This window comes from Aspergillus niger (genome assembly GCF_000002855.4).
Source record: "Aspergillus niger supercontig An01".
In the NCBI taxonomy this organism is placed as follows: domain Eukaryota; kingdom Fungi; phylum Ascomycota; class Eurotiomycetes; order Eurotiales; family Aspergillaceae; genus Aspergillus; species Aspergillus niger.
The window spans coordinates 2682103-2700316 of record NT_166518.1 but is presented as its reverse complement, the minus strand read 5'-3'; the positions used below and the strand labels follow the sequence as shown (position 1 = coordinate 2700316).

General features: G+C 48.2%; 7 protein-coding genes and 2 non-coding genes across 9 annotated transcripts; all 9 read right to left on the bottom strand.

The window, feature by feature from the left end:
• Positions 1-644: 644 nt before the first annotated feature.
• tRNA-Ser (AGA) lies at positions 645-725 on the bottom strand. Its single transcript has one exon. It is a non-coding gene; the product is annotated as a tRNA-Ser (tRNA).
• A 314-nt stretch (positions 726-1039) lies between these two features.
• Positions 1040-3192, bottom strand: An01g11480 (uncharacterized protein; the record flags this gene model as incomplete). Its single annotated transcript, XM_001389522.1, has 6 exons — positions 1040-1210; positions 1300-1527; positions 1603-2277; positions 2333-2531; positions 2590-3032; positions 3115-3192. 6 exons carry the CDS (start codon positions 3190-3192, stop codon positions 1040-1042), a joined length of 1794 nt encoding a protein of 597 aa, XP_001389559.1.
• A 1021-nt stretch (positions 3193-4213) lies between these two features.
• On the bottom strand, positions 4214-5316 carry An01g11470 (uncharacterized protein; the record flags this gene model as incomplete). Its single annotated transcript, XM_001389521.1, has 3 exons — positions 4214-4394; positions 4451-4528; positions 4586-5316. The coding sequence occupies 3 exons, from the start codon at positions 5314-5316 to the stop codon at positions 4214-4216; spliced, it is 990 nt and encodes a 329-aa protein (XP_001389558.1).
• A 657-nt stretch (positions 5317-5973) lies between these two features.
• On the bottom strand, positions 5974-6045 carry tRNA-Cys (GCA). Its single transcript has one exon. It is a non-coding gene; the product is annotated as a tRNA-Cys (tRNA).
• Positions 6046-6374: 329 nt separating this feature from the next.
• An01g11450 (uncharacterized protein) lies at positions 6375-8772 on the bottom strand (the record flags this gene model as incomplete). The annotated part of the gene is made up of 11 exons (XM_059744176.1): positions 6375-6446; positions 6496-6686; positions 6751-7054; positions 7111-7274; positions 7329-7501; positions 7550-7654; positions 7699-7772; positions 7818-8017; positions 8064-8157; positions 8212-8595; positions 8746-8772. 11 exons carry the CDS (start codon positions 8770-8772, stop codon positions 6375-6377), a joined length of 1788 nt encoding a protein of 595 aa, XP_059603325.1.
• Positions 8773-9283: 511 nt separating this feature from the next.
• Positions 9284-10120, bottom strand: An01g11440 (uncharacterized protein; the record flags this gene model as incomplete). The annotated part of the gene is made up of 1 exon (XM_001389519.3): positions 9284-10120. The coding sequence occupies one exon, from the start codon at positions 10118-10120 to the stop codon at positions 9284-9286; it is 837 nt and encodes a 278-aa protein (XP_001389556.3).
• A 1098-nt stretch (positions 10121-11218) lies between these two features.
• An01g11430 (uncharacterized protein) lies at positions 11219-12805 on the bottom strand (the record flags this gene model as incomplete). Its single annotated transcript, XM_001389518.3, has 2 exons — positions 11219-12635; positions 12696-12805. 2 exons carry the CDS (start codon positions 12803-12805, stop codon positions 11219-11221), a joined length of 1527 nt encoding a protein of 508 aa, XP_001389555.3.
• Positions 12806-13806: 1001 nt separating this feature from the next.
• On the bottom strand, positions 13807-14628 carry An01g11420 (hypothetical protein; the record flags this gene model as incomplete). Its single annotated transcript, XM_001389517.1, has 2 exons — positions 13807-13999; positions 14066-14628. 2 exons carry the CDS (start codon positions 14626-14628, stop codon positions 13807-13809), a joined length of 756 nt encoding a protein of 251 aa, XP_001389554.1.
• Positions 14629-15939: 1311 nt separating this feature from the next.
• An01g11410 (uncharacterized protein) lies at positions 15940-16994 on the bottom strand (the record flags this gene model as incomplete). The annotated part of the gene is made up of 4 exons (XM_059744161.1): positions 15940-16220; positions 16287-16569; positions 16633-16882; positions 16918-16994. The coding sequence occupies 4 exons, from the start codon at positions 16992-16994 to the stop codon at positions 15940-15942; spliced, it is 891 nt and encodes a 296-aa protein (XP_059603324.1).
• Between the last annotated feature and the right edge of the window lie 1220 nt (positions 16995-18214).

Genomic DNA, 18214 nt, shown 5'->3' with positions numbered 1-18214 from the left:
TATACATCGTTCGGAAGAGCAATGGTCTAGGTCCGCTCGTGTTCAAGGCTTGAGGTGTAATGTTTTTTTATTGTAGCGTTATATGGCTCAGCTGAGCCCCCCTTATACTTTGTGGTGTTGAGCATCGCACACGGTTATAAATCCTCGGGTTGAAAAAAGTATGCTGTATGAGAACAATAAGGAAGTCAGTCAAGCTCTAGCCAATTAGTATTTCTAAAATTCGTCGCTTTTTCATCACACGGTTCACAAAACCGTTTTTGAGACACCAATTCCAGGACAACTCAGATACGAAAGCTCCAGTGGAGTGGTCTAGAACAAAGCCGCAGAGTCAAGTGTGCCCGCCCTTCCCCCTCCTCCTCCGAGTCACAGTATCTCAAAATGCATGATGAGCGGACGTTTCCCAGAGATCGAACGTCTGTGAAAGGACTTGACGTAGTTGTGATTTCGGTGTTCGTAATCCAACACCACGTACGGATTTACCAAAGGAAGTAATTGGCAACACAATCAGATATAGGGAAACAAATTGACACTGAAGACGGAGAATAGGTATGCAACTTGTGGAATCCCGGTGCCTTAGTGCTAGTTCAACTCCGCTAGTGATGAATTCTACCAAATGGGAAGGGGGAAAAAGAAGAAAAAAGAAACGTCAGCGACAGGACTCGAACCTGTGCGGGCGAACCCAATAGATTTCTAGTCTATCGCCTTAACCACTCGGCCACACTGACTAATCGTTGAAAAATGGATAATTATTTTAGTATATGATCATTTTATGGCCAGGCTTCAGATCGTCTTTTGATGAAAACCTCTGATATCCAATAACTTGACAGCAATGTTGTTTTATAGACCCAGCACCATAATCAATTATGCATGGAATATTATCTTGACTCTTCTAGCGTAGTAAGTAAGGATAGAGTCTTATTCCTTCATTTGCCGATGTGTAACTTCCTGTGATAAACCCCTTTCTCTATGTTGATGTCTCCTTATATATTCATACTACTACTATTCTTACACTACTAGTACACCGGCTACTAGATAAATCTTAGAACGCCCGACACAACCTCCCATCCACCTGCTCCTTCCATGCCTCACTACCAACACAATGACGACACCAAAGCAAGCCCTCGGGATCATATGTGCTCTTGATCGCATGGAGTCGAGGATAATGCGATCCGAAGAACGAAGTCTGCCACTCTGGCTCGAATGGGTTTGCCTATAACAACAACAATGAATACGTTAGCCCCATATGTCAAACTTAGTCCGTGTATATCCCTTTACTTTGATTTTTGGAATCTTGCCTACCTCGTTGAAATAGCATCCAGTATCAGGGGCCAATTGCCGAAGGGCATACCCCCTGCCGTACGTCATATTGTAGATGGTTTGTTCGGCCAAGGCTGACGGAAGGGATTCATTCCAGGTTTGTTGGACGATCAGGTGTACGACTGAATCTCTCCAAGCCGTGTTCAGAGCGTTGTCGACTGGGGTGGAACTGCCAGTCATGGTGCCGGAGATTGAAGGAGCGGATACGCCCTGCATCCAATATTGTTTCATTAGAAAACGTTTTCTATGGTGGGCACGGGACAGGGTCATAAGAGGGTTACTTACATCAATATGATCCTTGCGAGACATGATGGCCTCCAATGTATCGGCTAGAAGTTCAACATCTTCCTTGACAGCCCGGCGTGGGATGAACCGTGATGCCCGAACACCTTGCGTCTTGCCGACCGTTTCAATGGCAGGCATCATCTGCACGACATCATAAAAAGGCAGCGTCATCATTGGCGCAACCGTGCTGCTCGCAATAGTCTCTTGGGTCTTCAAGAAATTCTGGAAAGGACGGACGAGCCTCTCAGCAGTGCCGTTCTTCGCATTGTACAACAGCAGAGCACCATTCAGATTTAGCTGCGGGGAGCTGCTCATGGTGTAGTAACCATGAGCACCATTCACCTGAAGCTCAGCAAGGTAACTGTGAGATTTCGCAACGAGTCGGTACCATTCATGCTCGCTGGTTGTGTTCTTGGCGGTAAGGGAAAGGTTGACCATGGTTACCAGAGGCATGGGGTACGCCTTGACAGTGACCGAGACAATCACACCGTAGGTGCCGCCTCCGCCTCCACGAATAGCCCAGAAGAGGTCCTCGTGCTGGCAAGCGTTCGCGGTGACGAGGTCGCCTGCTGGGGTGACTATCTCCGCTTCGATGATGTTGTCTGCGCCCATGCCGTATGTGCCAGTGGCCAGGCCATGGCCACCACCGGTCGCCCAGCCCACGACTCCGACGTCCTAGATTTTCTGTCAGGGGCTCTGCCTCATTTCTGCCAGAAAATTCCTTCCTTACCATGTTTGTTCCGCCGACAGCCGTGGCATTGTGTTTAGCGAGTGCGGCAAAAAGTTCACCGTCCTGCACACCAGCCCCGAGAGTAGCAGCCATCGTCCTCGTCTGGTTCGCAGTTTCCGCGGTGGAGTTGATCTTGCTGCACTGGCCAGGCTGGAAGTGCTCGTGAAATTGGATCTTCTTCAAGTGATGGGTCCAGATACTATGTACCCGTTAGCAACGATTCTAGTATGTATCGAAGACTGAAATGAGAAACATACGACAAACTTCCATGATTAATACTGCGCTCAGACCCATGGCCGGTATTTTTGATATTCAGTCGCAAATTCCACTCCTTCGCAAACTGTAGCCCAGCCTGGATGTGACTAGCATCGGTGGCATTGATCACATAGACCGGGTAGTTACCAATACTGCAGCCTTCCTGCTCCGCATGCACATTTCCTGTGATGCTAGTTCCATCAGGGTAGATCGGATTGCAGCTGTTGTTGGACCAGACCGGGTCATCGACGCTGACTGGGTCTGAGGCATGAAATTTTGATGTGGTCCAGTTGCCCAGGACAGACGTGCAAGCTGCTGGGTTATAGTTGGGCTCGTTAGGATAGCAGACGGATGCTGCTGGTACCGCTCGGATAAGTCTTCCGGATACGGTTTGGTTGAGAGAGGTCCATTGATCTGTAGATGGCCAGCATGGGTCGGAGGGGGACTGCAGGGTAATTATAATGATGGCGGTGATTAGTGTACCATATATAGTAGAATAAGAATGTATAACTCGTCTGAAAACTTACACATTTGCAGTCGAGGGCGCTGGCCACGCCGCTGGCTGCTAGAACAAGCGTCGCGAAAAGGCTGGTACCACTATACATGGTGTGATATTCCCTGTCTTTGAGCCGATGATAGTACTTCTTTCGGAGTTTTTTTTCTAGAGGTCGCATGATGGTTTATATAGAAGTACTCCAGCCCTACGACTAGGTCGCAGAGCATAACTACATACTCTTCAGTCGTTCAGTTAACTTAATCGGGTAAGAAATTAACGAAAACGAGCGATCGGAAACATGTGGGGCGGCACTAGATTCCCCGGTTTAAGGGTCCAGAAACTCTCACTCTTCTGCATTAGGATGTAGGAACGAGTACGAATGAAGATCGAGCATGAAATTGCCTTCGAGTGGAGGCTGGAGACTCCAGGCTGCAGCCTTAAATTCAGTCTCAGTTCCTCAGATCCACATCCAAGGGTTCTCGCTGATATCTTTAGACCACTTACAATTCATAGCCAAGAAGCTTCTATCCCCTTTCTCTTCACTTACGGTGTTTTTCCTTTGCATTTTCGCTACCAGATATCTTTGACCATCGGTAGCTAGCCAGTGCGAAACAAACTACGGACCCGGAATATAGTATCTTATAACTATTTCTTGAATATTATCCTCAAGATTAGCTGCTAAATCTCCTCAGCCGAGTGCCATTTTCCAACCAACATTTACCGTATAGATACTATCTCTAATGTGCTACATAAGGCGATAAGGCCAGGACTTATCAATATCTACTGTATAAGGGGATATCTTTGTATTATTACTCCTCGATTTGTTTTCTTTCTTTCTTTCGAAAACACTAATATATTGAAGGCTATACCTAACTCCTCAGTTGGTTTAGAGACCCAAACTAAACTATCTGCACTGATAAAAATAGGCTGCTGAAATACGTAAGTTCTTCTTGGCTTCACCCGAATTCCACTCAGGCTATTAAGCCACCGCACCGCGTTAAGGTGCGAGCTCATCGCTGGGGGGAGCCTTTGCTAAATAAAGTCCCTTCACCAACGTGACAAGCAACATCCCTAAAAATAAAAACCAGATGCGGCTTCCCGCCCCTGTAGCTGGATAGGTAGATTGAAGTTCAAAGAAGCCAACCCCTTTGTTCGAGTCCGGCTATAGGAACGTTGTAATCAACCTCTCCTTTCGGAGCTATGGCCAGGCCCCAAATATCCAGCACCTTTGGTCCGTAATAATCCAACTTATAATAGAGCGTTGGCGCTATATCCCGCAGATCAAGCGGTTCGAAGGTGCCTTGAATATAACTATTTAAATATAGATTAGTATGAACCAAACAGATCCTTGCTACTGCAGATCTTACATATTTCCTGATACTTTATCCCAGAGCATCCAGCTTAGGGATGAAGGAACAGCAGTTGCTTTGCTTGTGATATGCTCACTGTTTGATATCGTTAATACATAAACACAACTAATATGAATCATGAAAAGCACATACAGATACGCGACCTGGAACGCGGTGCGAATCCGATCCCTTTCAACCCGAGGAAGTCTCCAGAAGAGCCCTTCCTCGAAGGTTCTCCCGTCTTCAGTGTAGCTGAGGAGCCCATTACCTAGAGGAATTCCAGGGAGCTTATTGGTAATCATGTAATATATGTTACCACCTGGCAAGAAGAAACGGCGATTCTCGGTCTGCGGCTCTTCCCTGTATTGAATGAGTTTTGGGGAGTACTTAGCATTGTGGAAGGTCAGGAGCTTGTGGGCACCAACAGCTATTCTCACGCAATTGGGGGTCCCATAAGTCCCCCGGGGGGCGGCAGGACAATTAGTGTCCACACAAGGGATTTCCATGAACACCCTAAGAATAGCCTTCTCGTTTGAGTCCTCGACGTTTTCACACTCGAATCTTGCGTTGGCGAGAGGGAATTGACACCATTCCTCTGCTTCTTCCTGAGTGTATGCATGGGACTTTTCGCTAATCTTATGTGTCACTGTCCACGATGAAGGAGGCAGAGAATGGAGGCCATTCTGCGGGATATTTCGGGTTGCGTAGCCGATAGGGATCTGCCCCGTTTTCTCTGCTTCTTGCTGAGCAGATGTATCGAGCCCGGCGCTAATCCTCAGTGTTGCTGTCCACGATGAGGGAGGCAGAGAATGTAGGTCATTCTCCGGGAAATTTAGGGTTACCCCGTGCCAGAGCCTATCGGGGAAGTACGTGATTCGAGACATTGTCGAAGGCAGTGGATTTACTTGTTGATAGAAGAGGTCTCGATGAAGATGTTTCGAAGTAAAGGAGTCAAGAGGGGATAGAAACCGTCAGAACCCGCTCCTAGTACGATTCAGAAGTGAAATCACTGGAATTCAATACCGCTAGGCTATCCGGTGAAAGACTAAGATTCTGAGTTAAGAGAAGTAGAATGCGCATTCCTTATAAGCTTAGATGAATGCGAGGCCGGATCCTCACAGAAACGAGACGGGTCTAATGTTCCTGGGACACGTCGGTAATACGGCAGACACTTATCATAATGATGTTCCTACCCATGGTACTTGACGGCCTTAACTAGGATCTTGCAATTCCAGTACTAGGCTAAGTAAAGCATTTTACTACTTCAAGTTTGACCTGACGCATTGTTTCAACAATTAACATGACTATATCATGCGCTCATCGTAATTCCCACATGGCACAAATAATCACCCCAATTTAATGCCTAGCAGTGAATGGTACTTTATTCCACCTCACCCTTCCCCTATTGTTCTCTCTATTAAATAAAACAATATGCAATATTAAATATAAGAAGGTAAAAGGTAAAGATTGAATAAAAGCATAAATACACCTCTGCCTCATATTCCAGCGGATGGATGGACCGAGGCAAACAGAGCAAAAAAAGGACCGAACGCGGTTCGAACGCGTGACCTCGGGATCTGCAATCCTACGCTCTACCACTGAGCTACCGATCCAGGTTGTGGAAACCGTCAGAATTACAATTCATAAGCTACAGTCGTAACTGACTTATAGTATGAGTCCTAGATAGATGGTTGTGTAACATAAAAGAGAACATTGAATTTATAATGATAATGGTAACACAGACTTGGGCATGATAGTTCTGTTGTTCGCTTTGTCCACATTTAACTTTTGTGGACTTGGACATGAAGGCACCCACAAGTCATCTGCCTACTATTCGGGATTAACCCGATTGGGCTCATGTCTGCTCCGTAGATCTGTGTAACAGTGCAACGCTTGGCTGGTGTTTACATTGCCACGGTATGGGATAGATATAAAGCAACTACTAGTGTGCAAAGCGGAAATCCAACCTCTTGCTTCCCGTGTCTCTCGTGTTCTGCAAGTAATCCTGTCGTTCCTATGTGGCAAGTTAGCTGACTATTATACCAACATGAAACAACACTAACCTCTTCGGTCATTGCATTCCAGACGCGCTCCCTGTGTTTGTTTCTATAGATATAGTATATTTTTGTGGCAATAAAGAGCAATATAGCGAGGATATTGATCCCTATGAGAGCGGAATTTCCGCGATGGTATTTGGGTTTATCGTCCGCCCGGTAGATGTTATTCCCGATTATGGCGCCGAGTTGGACGCACACTGTTATGAAAGTCTATGAGAGATAGTCCTTCGTAATATACTAAGGTGGAAGAGGCTGACTCACTGTTATATAATGCTGCTGAAATAGTTCGTGTTCCCACGTTGTTAGAGTTCTTCGAACACCATCCCACCAGGATAGCGTGGCAGTAGGGATAGCAGAGTAGCACGGTCACGATGGCATATGTCCCCCATGCGTTGGTCATAGTACCAGGCCAGAACCGGAGGGCTATAACGCAGGGTAATGTCCATATGGATTGGATCATTGCCACCAGGGAGCGCTCTTTCAGCCAGTCGCTGAGACGAGTGAGGGCTAGCAGACAGATGATGTGCCCGACACTATAGGGGATGGTAAGAAGGTTCGTAGTGAACTATTTGATCTTGAATTAGCATGCAATATTGAGTTTGTAGAGATCAGCAGGCTTACGGTGCCGAACCCCACACCCTTGAGGATCAGAGTGATATAGGACGTCATTGGTGTCATAGGGATGTAAACCACTAGTCCGAGAAGATAAATTGGCCAGATGTCATAGTCTCGGAGGGAGTTCCAGAGACGACGCGGGGTTATGGCTTGCCGGTTGTGCATGTCGCCTGATGCATGTGAGCATTAAAATCAAAAGTGGAGAGGGTCTAACAGAAACGTACCCTTCGAGGGGTCGTCGCGCAAAACCCGATTAACCACAATGCTGACTTCACGGTCTGTGAACCACCCCTTTGGACGAAACCATTTCTTGGTGTCGACAGCGGAGGCAGGCATACGAAAGTAGGATGCCAGGCCAATAATAAGAGTGATGAGGCCTTCGATTAGGAAAAGCCACCTGTAGGTTCTATTAGACTTGTAGAGCAAGGGAAAGCACGATGCATACCTCCAGCCAGCCATGCCCTGAACACCACGCATGTGGAGAATACCGAATGCGAGGAACGAGGTAATGATAGTAGTTAAAGATAGAGCAGTCCAAAAAATACTATGACTGTGAGTAAATGGCTGAGTGAGATAGAAGAGGTAGAATCTCACCTCAACCGAGTTGGTAGTTCTCGACTAGTGTAAAAATAAGATAACCAGAGGACAATGTCAGGAATAAAACCACCCTGTACAGGTTAGAAAGACCTCTCAATCAAGGGCATTTCACTCACCTCAAGAATCCCCAACAACGCTCTCGTTGCATAGAAAGATTTCTTTCCACTTAAAGCAGCCTGTGCTGCAGCAACGATTGACCAGATAGTCATCTGCGTGGGAATCCAGCGATCGGGACCCATCTGCTTTGACACCAATTGAGAAGGCAACTCGGCTAGAAGGAAGGCGACAAGGAAGATTGTGTTTCCGGTATTGTAGTCTGCACACGTCAGAGACCTAGTAGGTAGATGAAGCGATGCGCTCACCATTCGTGGTGAGACCAAGATCATCCAGCAAATTGTCCGATACAGCTTGGACAAGATTTCCTCGGTCAACCTGAAGGCCAAAGAACATCACGCACTATCACCCGTAGTGAGCATACTTCCAAGTAAAGCAAGGATCGCATTAACCTACAGCCCATAGACACACTCTCCAGTCCAATTTCCGGACGAGTGCTTTCTCCTCTTCCGCTGTCCATGTAAGTGTTGGGTCAAAGACGTGCCGACACTCGTACTGCGCTTTCTCGTAGATGAGAGCATAGCGCTCCGCAACTTCAGGGTCGGCGAAGGGATTGTCAAGGGTCTCATCCGTCGCATCTTCGTACGGGCGTGTATGGACCTGAGCTTTGTCCTTCGGAGAGGCAAGGCCTTGCGAAGAGTCTGAGTCCTGCCGCTGATCGAATTGATCGGCAGTCTCTTGACTGACATCCTTTCGAGGTGCCATATTACCGGTAGTAGGTAGAGAAACTGCAGACTCCCATACTTCCTCGTAGTAGGCCGCGATCGGAAGCTTTAAAGGCTGCGAGCTGCGAGCTCGCAGCCACCAACCCAAGGCACGCCATTTCCAAGATATCTCGCGACGAGAGATAACGGAGCATCAATGCAAGGACCTCCTCATGGCAGACCACTCATGTTCTGCACTTCACGCCGCGTGTGATCAGATACTAACCAGTCTAGGCGAGGGTCCTTCATGCATGATTAGATCGAGTGCGATTCCTTGGCTAGTCAGCCGTGTCCCAGGTTGCGATTTAGGACTTCAATTGCTTCATCGTGAGTGATTTGGATAGTCTTTGAACGTGCAAGAGCCATGCAAGAGCCATGCAATAATTGAGGTAATGATAATGGGCCATAATGAGTTTATGTCTGGATAGTATTCTTCATGCAATACGGTCTACATTTTTGCAGTTGATCAATGCTCCTAAGCCAAGCGGGAGATGGTGCATTGGTGGAGATGGCGTCATTTGGAGGGGTGCAGTTGCGTGATGAGCCTGCCAGTTGGCGAGATCGGGGAGATAAGCAGCTTAAAGACCCCATTCGACCATGACTCGTGGGAAGAAACTAAATCTACTATAATAGCGAGAATAGTACGGATTGTTATACTTTCACAAGTCGGCATTGCTATTTGCTGGGCATTACAGACTGATCTGGTTCATTCACTTCGATATCGGAAGAAAACGCTTCTATAGGCGACATGTCTTACCGGCCAGTCACTCCTCATGTACCCATCCGAGGATCCTATTCGCCTTTTCAGCTGTAAAGAAAGACTGGTTTCCTTTGAGTTCGTGCCGAACCTCGGTATCGGGATAATACTTCTTCGCAAGCTCAATCGATGGCGTGTCCTGCGTCGTGGTTGGAGCAACAACATTAAATATCTCACATCCATTGAGTTTCTCAGCCTTCTCCACAGACAACAAGCAGGCTCTTGCCGTCGCATCCGGGCTCACCCATCCCCACAAGCTCTTAACGGCTGAGTCCTCCCAATTCTCATTGTGTCCTTTCTGTGCCTCCTCACGGGACGCCACAGCATGGATACGCATACACGCGATGTTCATTCCGGGAAACCATCGAGCGAATGTTCTTGCTTGGGTCTCAGCTTCTTGCTTAGCCAGTGCGTAAGAATCTGTCGGGTTGGGCGGTGCTTCTTCGTCAACGGGGAAGTATTCGAATTGAAGCGGTCGCGTGGCATATTCGAGACCGATCGCGTTTACTGACGACGCATAGCAGAAGCGTTTGATCCCCAGTTGTGCAGCAGCATAGAAGCCGTTGAATGCCGATGTAACATTGTTGTTGTGTACCACTTGGTCATCCTTCCCTATGGGGTCTGGTATGGCAGCAAGATGAATAACGGCATCACAACCTTTGAAGGCTTCAAGCGTGGCTTCGTAGTTATTGGCCGTGTCTGCGGTCTTCATCTCGGAATTGGGCGTCCCATCGTACTCAGTATCGGTCCGATCAACCTGGACTGTGGAGTGGCCGGCCTGAGAGGCCTCTCTGACAACGGCGCGTCCTACGGTGCCGCGGGCTCCGGTAATAGCGATCTTCATATTAGCGGTGGGATTGAGGCTGGAGAAATTCTTGCGGTGGAGTTGGAGGGTTTGATATGGGATCTGTCGTGAGAGAAGCCGGGAGGGAGCTATATACACCAGGAAACTGGTTGATCGTGGTGGAATGGACATATTTAACTGGGGATTTGACGATGCAAGGATATTTGCATCTTGTGGACCTGATATGATGGTGGTCTGAGTCCATGACGTGAATATGATGGTAGCCAGCAATCCTCACGGCGCTGGTTGCTGCGACGCCCATGACGCCAGAATGACAATCCTAAATCTCGGCCTGGAGCTCATCCACACTACCAGAAATTGTGCCTCAATTTTCAAAAGCAGGTGTTCCAGGGGTAAACCATTCTAGAACGTCTAGAATGAATATGCAATGTTAATGATGTGGTGAATGCGGGAATCGAAGATGTGATGTCATTCCGAGGGGATTGTCTCCATCATCCTCGCTCACAGCCTTAGGCAACGACACCCGTGTCAGCCTTACCCGAGTGACTTGTTGTCTTTCTGCTTCCTGATGCAGTAAAATATATATATACTCGGAACATTGCGTATTGGGATGTCCGCCCAAGTAACCCTATTGGGGATAAGTGGGGAATCTGACGTTTGTCGCTATTTTAAAAGGATGATAGCCGATGAAGTGTTTATTCGTTCGGAATTCTTCTCATTCCAGCTACAGGGACATTATTCTACAAGGATTTTATCGGCTTTCTTTCCATGAATCGGGAATAATGATTGAGAGAGAATGGTATATGTCCCACATTTTACAGCGGTACTGTTCTGTATGATTGATGCGGTATGTGCGAGAGAGAAGTCCAGGTTAAGGAATTTCCTGCCCACATCCCTCTACAACACAAGCTCAGGGACGGAATTTCGCTCATGAGCGAGCAATTCCATCATAAATAGCAAAGAGTGTATAGTACATCAACATAAGAAATGTAGTAAACGAGTGAATGATACCCATTATATCCTTATAAGCCGAGGATATATGACCGACGGGTGACTTGAGAATATTCCAAAAGAGCGTGGGACTTGGGTTTGGTGAACAGCGGCAGAGTCTCAGACCGCATCTTAGGACTTTTACCATCAGGATGACGGCTTCGCGGCCGACCCGTTGGCTTGTGGCCCAGCTTGCTGAGCAGCCGCTGCATGCATTTGGGCGTTCTTCTTCTTCCTTCTGTGTGAGTTGGGCTTGTTCTTTTTTTTAGGCTGAGCGGGCTGCTCTGCCGGTGGTGCCTGGTTTCCAGGCGCCGGCTTCGGGAGTGGTACTGACTTTAACTCTGGCTCCGTTTTAATCACGGGCTCGGGTTCTGTCTTTCGTTTGAGGTCCGGTGGAGGGAGGGATTGCAGTTGTGGTTGTAGCTGCGGCTGCGGCTGCGGCTCGAACGTTAGCTCGGGCTTGGGCTCGGGCTCGGGTTCTGGCTCTTGTTCTAGCACCGACTCGGGCCTTTGCTCTATCTCCAGCTCTGGCTTCTGCTCGGGCTCTTGCTTTGACGTCTGCTCCGGCTCAAGCTCCTGATCTGGCTTTTGATCTGTAGGTGGCTCCGTCTCTGGCCGAAAGCTTGGTTCTCGCTCTGGCTCTGGATCCGGATCTGCCCAGTCCACAGTCTCTCGCCTAATCAAAGGAGGTGAAGGAGCAAATGTCGGAAACTCCCTGGGTGGAGAATCGCTGCAAGATGAAGCCCAATTGTATCCATTTTGGGCTGGAGAGGCTAAGAAAGCCGTTGAGGGTGGGATCGGCGAGTGGGGCCGTGAATGCACAGCATTGACGACAGTTGGCGTGTCATCTGCGGAAAGCGGCTCATCGGGATACCGTGGTGAGCTCTCCTCTTTATCATCAGGAGATTCGGTGGTCGACTGCTTTTCTTCCGCAGGAACTTTCTCCTCAGAAGGGATTTCCGTATGGCCGTTGGTCTGGTGGTGTCCGTTTGGTGCAGTTTCCCGCAGCGAAGTCAGTTTATCCGCGTAGATCTCCAAAGTCGTGTACATCAAGAAACGGTTGAAATCGTCATCAGAGCCCAGGCCGTCGCGCACAACTCGGTACCTGAAGCTGAATTCATCTTTCTCGAAAGCAGCAGCGAGCTTATCCCGGATGAAACTCTCAAACCATGAATCGTGGCCTGGAAGTTCAGAGTACACCTTGCTGACCGTCTTCAGAAGTTGGCGCGTTGACACCTCTTCACTGAAAGTCAGCATATACCGTTTGGCGTGCTCTTCGAGTCCGAAGATGCTGTACCGCCTCGCAGCATGATAGGCATAAACACTGCGCTCGAATTCGCGAGCCCAGGGGCATTTCTCCGGGCCAAGATCCGTTGGTTTTAGGGTTTCATAGCAGCCAGTGCTGAGAAAGTGGATGAACGTGTGTCCGATGTCTTCGTTAATGTCGCTGATACGCAGTTCCGATGAGTTGTGTGATAAGCTTGAATAAGGGCGCAGGTGGTATTCAGCTATCTTGAAGTGGGTTTGACCGATGACAACGGTGGCAATTGGTGTCGTGTAACAGCTAGATGAACGCCAAAGTTAGTGGATCCATCTGCAAGAAATATACAATGACTTGACTGACCTTATCTCTGGCTGAGGGTATTCTGTTATCGGGATCTCCTGAAGTTGTGCCTCACTTTCCTGAGAGCGCAGGAGGTTGTAGTAGAGCCGCTTGTAGTTCTTCTGGCCCATTTTGTTCATCAATTAGCCCAATGGCTGATGAGATGAGTAGATAAGCTGGTTGAGGTGGGGAGGTATGTGAAGATGAGGAATGTTTGTGCTGCTGCGGCACGGATTGTCTTTAAGAAAGGGATGAAGGGATGGGCGGATGAGTGGATCTCTGAAGTCTCTCGAAGCCAACTCAGAGCCGCCTGAACTAGCGCCCAGAAACCACGTCAGTTGCATATGTAGATGCAAGGTTGTCTTCTTAACGTGTTTTGGGATGCACGAAAGTTGTGTGCATTTGATTGGGATGCGGTGTTCCGGGTTGAAGTGGGTATGAGCTGGCAAGAATTCAGACCGCAATCGGGGAAACAGAAACACATCGGAGTGCTGTGCTGGACTGGCGATCAACAAATTGCGATGCTATTCTGAGTGCCCTGAGAGAAGATTATGATCTATAATGGGCTTCTAGTAGCCTCGTCAGATTTGCGGACCCGATTCGCCCATTGTCTCTCACAGATTGAATTGTGCCTTACGAAGACCAAGCCTCGTCTTCGCCGGGCCGCCCAATGTCTCGGCGCCATGGTACTCGGTGACCTAGCTGCATGAAGAGCATTGCGAGTCCAGTGGTTGGAGCAAAGTCAATTGCGCAGAATGTTGCATGGACAGGATGTGAGTTAGTATGAAACAGAGGAGTTCGAGGGAGATCATGCTAGAGATTCAGGCATCGGTGTGACGGGCGCCCGCAGTGGAGACTCGATCCACATGACAGCAACGTCGAGAGTCGGTTGGCGCACGGGCGCATCTGCTTGAGTTTCGCTTTCCAACACCGCCACGACTTGTAGGATAAACGCCTGGTTGTTTGTTTTTCTTTTTTTTTTAAAAGTGGAAACGTCTTATTTCATCATTGCAAACGACTTTATGGCTCTTGCGCTGAAACATCTAATCGCTTCTTTCCATTTATCTAGATTGTATAGACCATGTCCCCAAAGCTATTCTGCTGATCTGCTTAGAACTCTCTGATGCGATGTCTACTCGCCCTTAACTTTGGATGTGCGATGCACCCAGACATATACAAATGGATAGACCGTTTCAGGCAGCAGTGTCCACAAAATAATCCCTGTACTCCACACCGACGCCACATATTCCCAGTTTTGTGGCACATTCCAATACCTCCAGAAGAAAACCCCGTAGGCTGTATAGCAGCCCAAGTATCGCATGAGCCTGGTATCCCCGTCAGCATCTTCTACAGCGGTGTAAAACGCAAGCAGTCAATTACAAAGCACATACCAGATCTCCAACGAATGACCTCTGGTATCCCACTCCTTCCACAGGGTCGCTAAACAGATCCATCCGATCGGCAGCTGCAGCAGAATCCCTGTCCAGTACGCTGTGACCTGCTCCCTCTCATCTGGCCACAGCATCGTCAATCCCTTCAGCACGCCTACGCCCGCTAGTACGAAGCCCACTATTCTCCGTACGAGCCACGCCCGTTCGCGCTTTTCATGCGCTCGCCATATTGCCACTGCGACGAAACCAACGTCAAGGAGAAACCATGCCAGAAATGCAAGAAGCTCAAAGGTGGTAGTTGTAGTCATCACCGCGTAGAAAAGTTCGTAGGCAAGTGTTAGGCTCATGAATTGGATCCCCTTGACTGACGCAGACGGGTATGTCCGGTCACTGTATGTGCGAATCATGCAAAATATGTAACAGAAGGCGTAGAGGATCCCACAGCTAATTATAAGACCATCCTGAACGAACAGGTAGCTCTCAGGTGGGGAGAGAGCAGCGTCGGAAGGTTGTATTATCAGGTGGGGAGTGTGGTTGGCGAGGGTGAATGATGGTGACGGCATTGTGTCCTCTTGGATGCTATCTTCCTCCCAGTGCTATAGCATCGAAACAAAAGCCGCCTATACAGGATATGGTGCCAATATAGGCTTCTATTGAGGGGTTAGGAGGGGTATCTCTGTGATTAAGAGAATATATAGCCTATTGCCCGATCGGCTTCCCGCGGATACGCTATTCAGTAGATCGCAACTGCGGATCGGCTAGGAACCCTCGGGATGATGTCAGTGGTATGCGTACGGATAAGCACTCTTCCAGTTGGATAGTCAATCCTATAATTATGAATCTCTGCTTGAATTAGTAAAAGAGATCGAATAAGATCGCGGAAGATCATATCTACACTAAGGGTCTGATGGAAGTGGACCATTACCATGGAGCTTTTATCTCTCCACCTAGTAGCCTCTCTACCAGCCTCAACGGTGTGATTCGTGATCGGCCACTGATTCACTGTTGCCTGAAATCGGCGATACTTGTATTCCATCTGTCATGTTCACTTCCGACATTGTGTCAATTGCCAATCTTGGTCAGGGTGCATATGACTTCTGATAACTTATTTCGCATACTTACAATGGAATCGACAAGATGACTGCTTCAGATGCTGTCTAGCCGTTCTTTGTTTTCATGGTATGCCATTTGGGTCATCTCATATGCCCCTACAAGCACGGCTCGTTGGATCGACGTGACTGAACTGAAGTGATGATTGTTGGTTGGAGTAGTATAGAACAAGAATGTGGGGTGTTGGAACAGTGGAGGCCTGAGGTATACAGCCATCGCTGACTTGATCACTGGACCGAGTAATTCCACACTTTGATTGTGAAACTCCAAGTATCCCAACCTTCGAGCCCAGTGTTTGTCAAGCTCTACTGGAACCGAGATAATAATAAGTCTCTGTGTTATCCAAAGAGTTGTGCATTGCACTTTATTCCTCCGAAGCACTTTGTTCTATAGCTTATGTGATAAGACACTGCAATAGTGTTGCGACCGGATTGAACCTGTATCTGCCTCCAAGTGGTTACCCAACTACGGGTCTTGTTCAAAAGCTAATGTGTATGCACAGTGATAATAACTAGAGAAGGCCGGATCATAATTCATTCCTGGCGAATACGACGCTATATCGCCTACCCGTGAGACAGTTATTTTGTGGACTTACCCATCCTGCGGTCGGGCTCGATGAGCCAAATCGCAGCAAAATCACGCCATCGCGCTAAGATCCCATTTATAAAGACTAGCTATTCCCCACAGCCAAGTGAGCATCTTAATTACACGGTCAATGTCATCATTATATTCCTACGACACCCTAGAAGGGAGCGCTGATGAGCCTAAAGCCCGCGATATAACCTCCAGCCCACATAGCCACCTATCCCAGCGATTGTGGCCACAAATGTGCCTAAGTTGATCATGGAATTCTTCAATTTTGGCTCCAGATACTCTTCAATAATTTTGTGGAATCTGTCTGGCTCATTGCCTCGGGGGTACTTCTCTTCAGGAATAGGCACGTCTAAGAATGGACAGATCTCCTCCCAGCCCAGTCCATCCTCAAGACTGACGACAAGAAGTCTATCTTTTGGCAGTGTCTTCTTCACTTCTTGGATGCTATTGCCTATGATCAGCCCAGATATCACCGTCAAAGCCAAAAGCAACTCTTACTATTCAACATAGTTCTTACGAAGAGCCGCTTCGTTGTTCGGATGGCCGGGGTTTGTTCCGTCAGAATAGGCCCAGTACATCACTTCGGCCAGATTGAAGAACTGATCCACTTCTGAGTCAAAGCGCCTCAGAATGTTGAGGGGAAACTTGTGGCCCGCCAAGATCGCTTCACCAACCGTGTTGTTGAACGATTTGACCCATTTGTTAGGCGAGCGCTCAGTCACTATAAATTTGACGTCGGGGTCTTCAATATAACCAGCCAGGGCTCGGAGCCCAATATAGCTTGGTATCTCCATCAAGCACTAGTACACCTGGCAGTCAGCGCACGGCTGTTAAGGTTACAGCGGATATCAAGGTCAACGAACGTCACAATTCCCTATCCATCGATCAAGGTCTGGCGTCTCGTATCTCTTGATACCAGAGAATCGATTATTATGAGCTAGGATGCCCTCTGTGAAGGCTTTGATGTGAGGCTTTCTACCCTTGAGCATCAGGTCGATCATGTGATATGGTGTATATCCAATCATCTCTAGGGCTTCATGGAGACCCAGAGTACCCGTTCTGTTATCGACATCCGTCAGTCCGAAAGACGTTCGTCTTGTTACCAGGATAGGCCTGGCTGCATCTAAGCCGACAACGGAATTCCTTACCTGCTGCAGCTGGCTACAATGAGCCGCATCTTCTTTTTGTCGGCTGGCTCAGCCAGCCTGTCAACTTGGCGCGACATGTTCGAGTCTACTGCGTCTGCCCACGGTCGGAATTGTGAAGAGTGAGAAAAAACCCAAGATGACAGAGGACCCCATATTTAAATTTCTCATTACGCTCAACTCTCAAGGTCAGGTTGCAAGTTTTACGACTGGAGACTGAGCAGCCAGTGGGCTCGGATAGAGGTCTGCAGCTAATTCCTGGTGTCTCTCGGCTAGAAACTGGTCTAACGGCTCGAAAGTCTCACCTATCAAGGGCATTCCTGCTTCGTCTGCTGTGGAGAAAAAATGGTTATGACGGCCGGCATGTGGAGCCGCCATGGCCATTTAGAATCCTAGGCACAAGGCTAGCCTGCCGTGTGAGGCTTGAGCCCAGAAGAATTGGTTATGAATGGTAGCTGAAACCTTTATGACTAGACGTACCTTCGAATTGGACACGCCGAGCCATGATTGACAGTTGCTGGAGAAGTTCTGTTAATCAATAGCCTCAACGATTGGAAGCAAGCTCGCCCGTTTGGCAGCAGTACTGGTGGTAAGACGGTTTTTGCAGGATGAAGAGTCAAGATGTTCGGGAGGTGAGAATGCCGCACCGACTTGAGGCGTCTTACCGAGTCAGTCGCATTGCATTTACCCCTCTCACCCCACGCCCGGCTCGTAGTTTACATGATATGCCGTGTTTATTGGAGCCTTCCTATGAGCCTCTCCACGCCATTATCGCTGCCCAATTTGGAACTGTCATCGCAGCACATTTGCAAGCCAGAACCCTTCACTACGAATTGGCCAGCTTCGACCTCCGACAAAGCAAATCCTCCACGAGCTGGCATATAATCCTTGACAAGCAATTCAAATATGGGGGAAAAGACAACTTCGACCTCATAAAATATGAGACTTTCTTTGCTGGTGGCGGACAGCAGATACGTCATGATTGTCAGCAAAATGCCATAGTATTCAAGTACCGGCTCGGCAATTGAAGATCCGCCAAAAGTTGCCGGACACTCTATCTCCGCGTATCAGCTCTACGAATGTCGTTGGAGCTTCCTCAAATAGCCCGTGCAGCTCACAAATTTGCACCTACTATCGGCCTCAACGCTAAAGCTATCGGCATCTTATGAATCCCAGTAAGCTCGAAGTGGTCTGCTACACCAAAATGCCCGCGAAGGTAAGTTGATGTAATATGTATTGGGGTATTTACTTGTTTTGAGCTCGAATGAGTAGACTTGGAACTCCTCAGTGGCCGTTTATA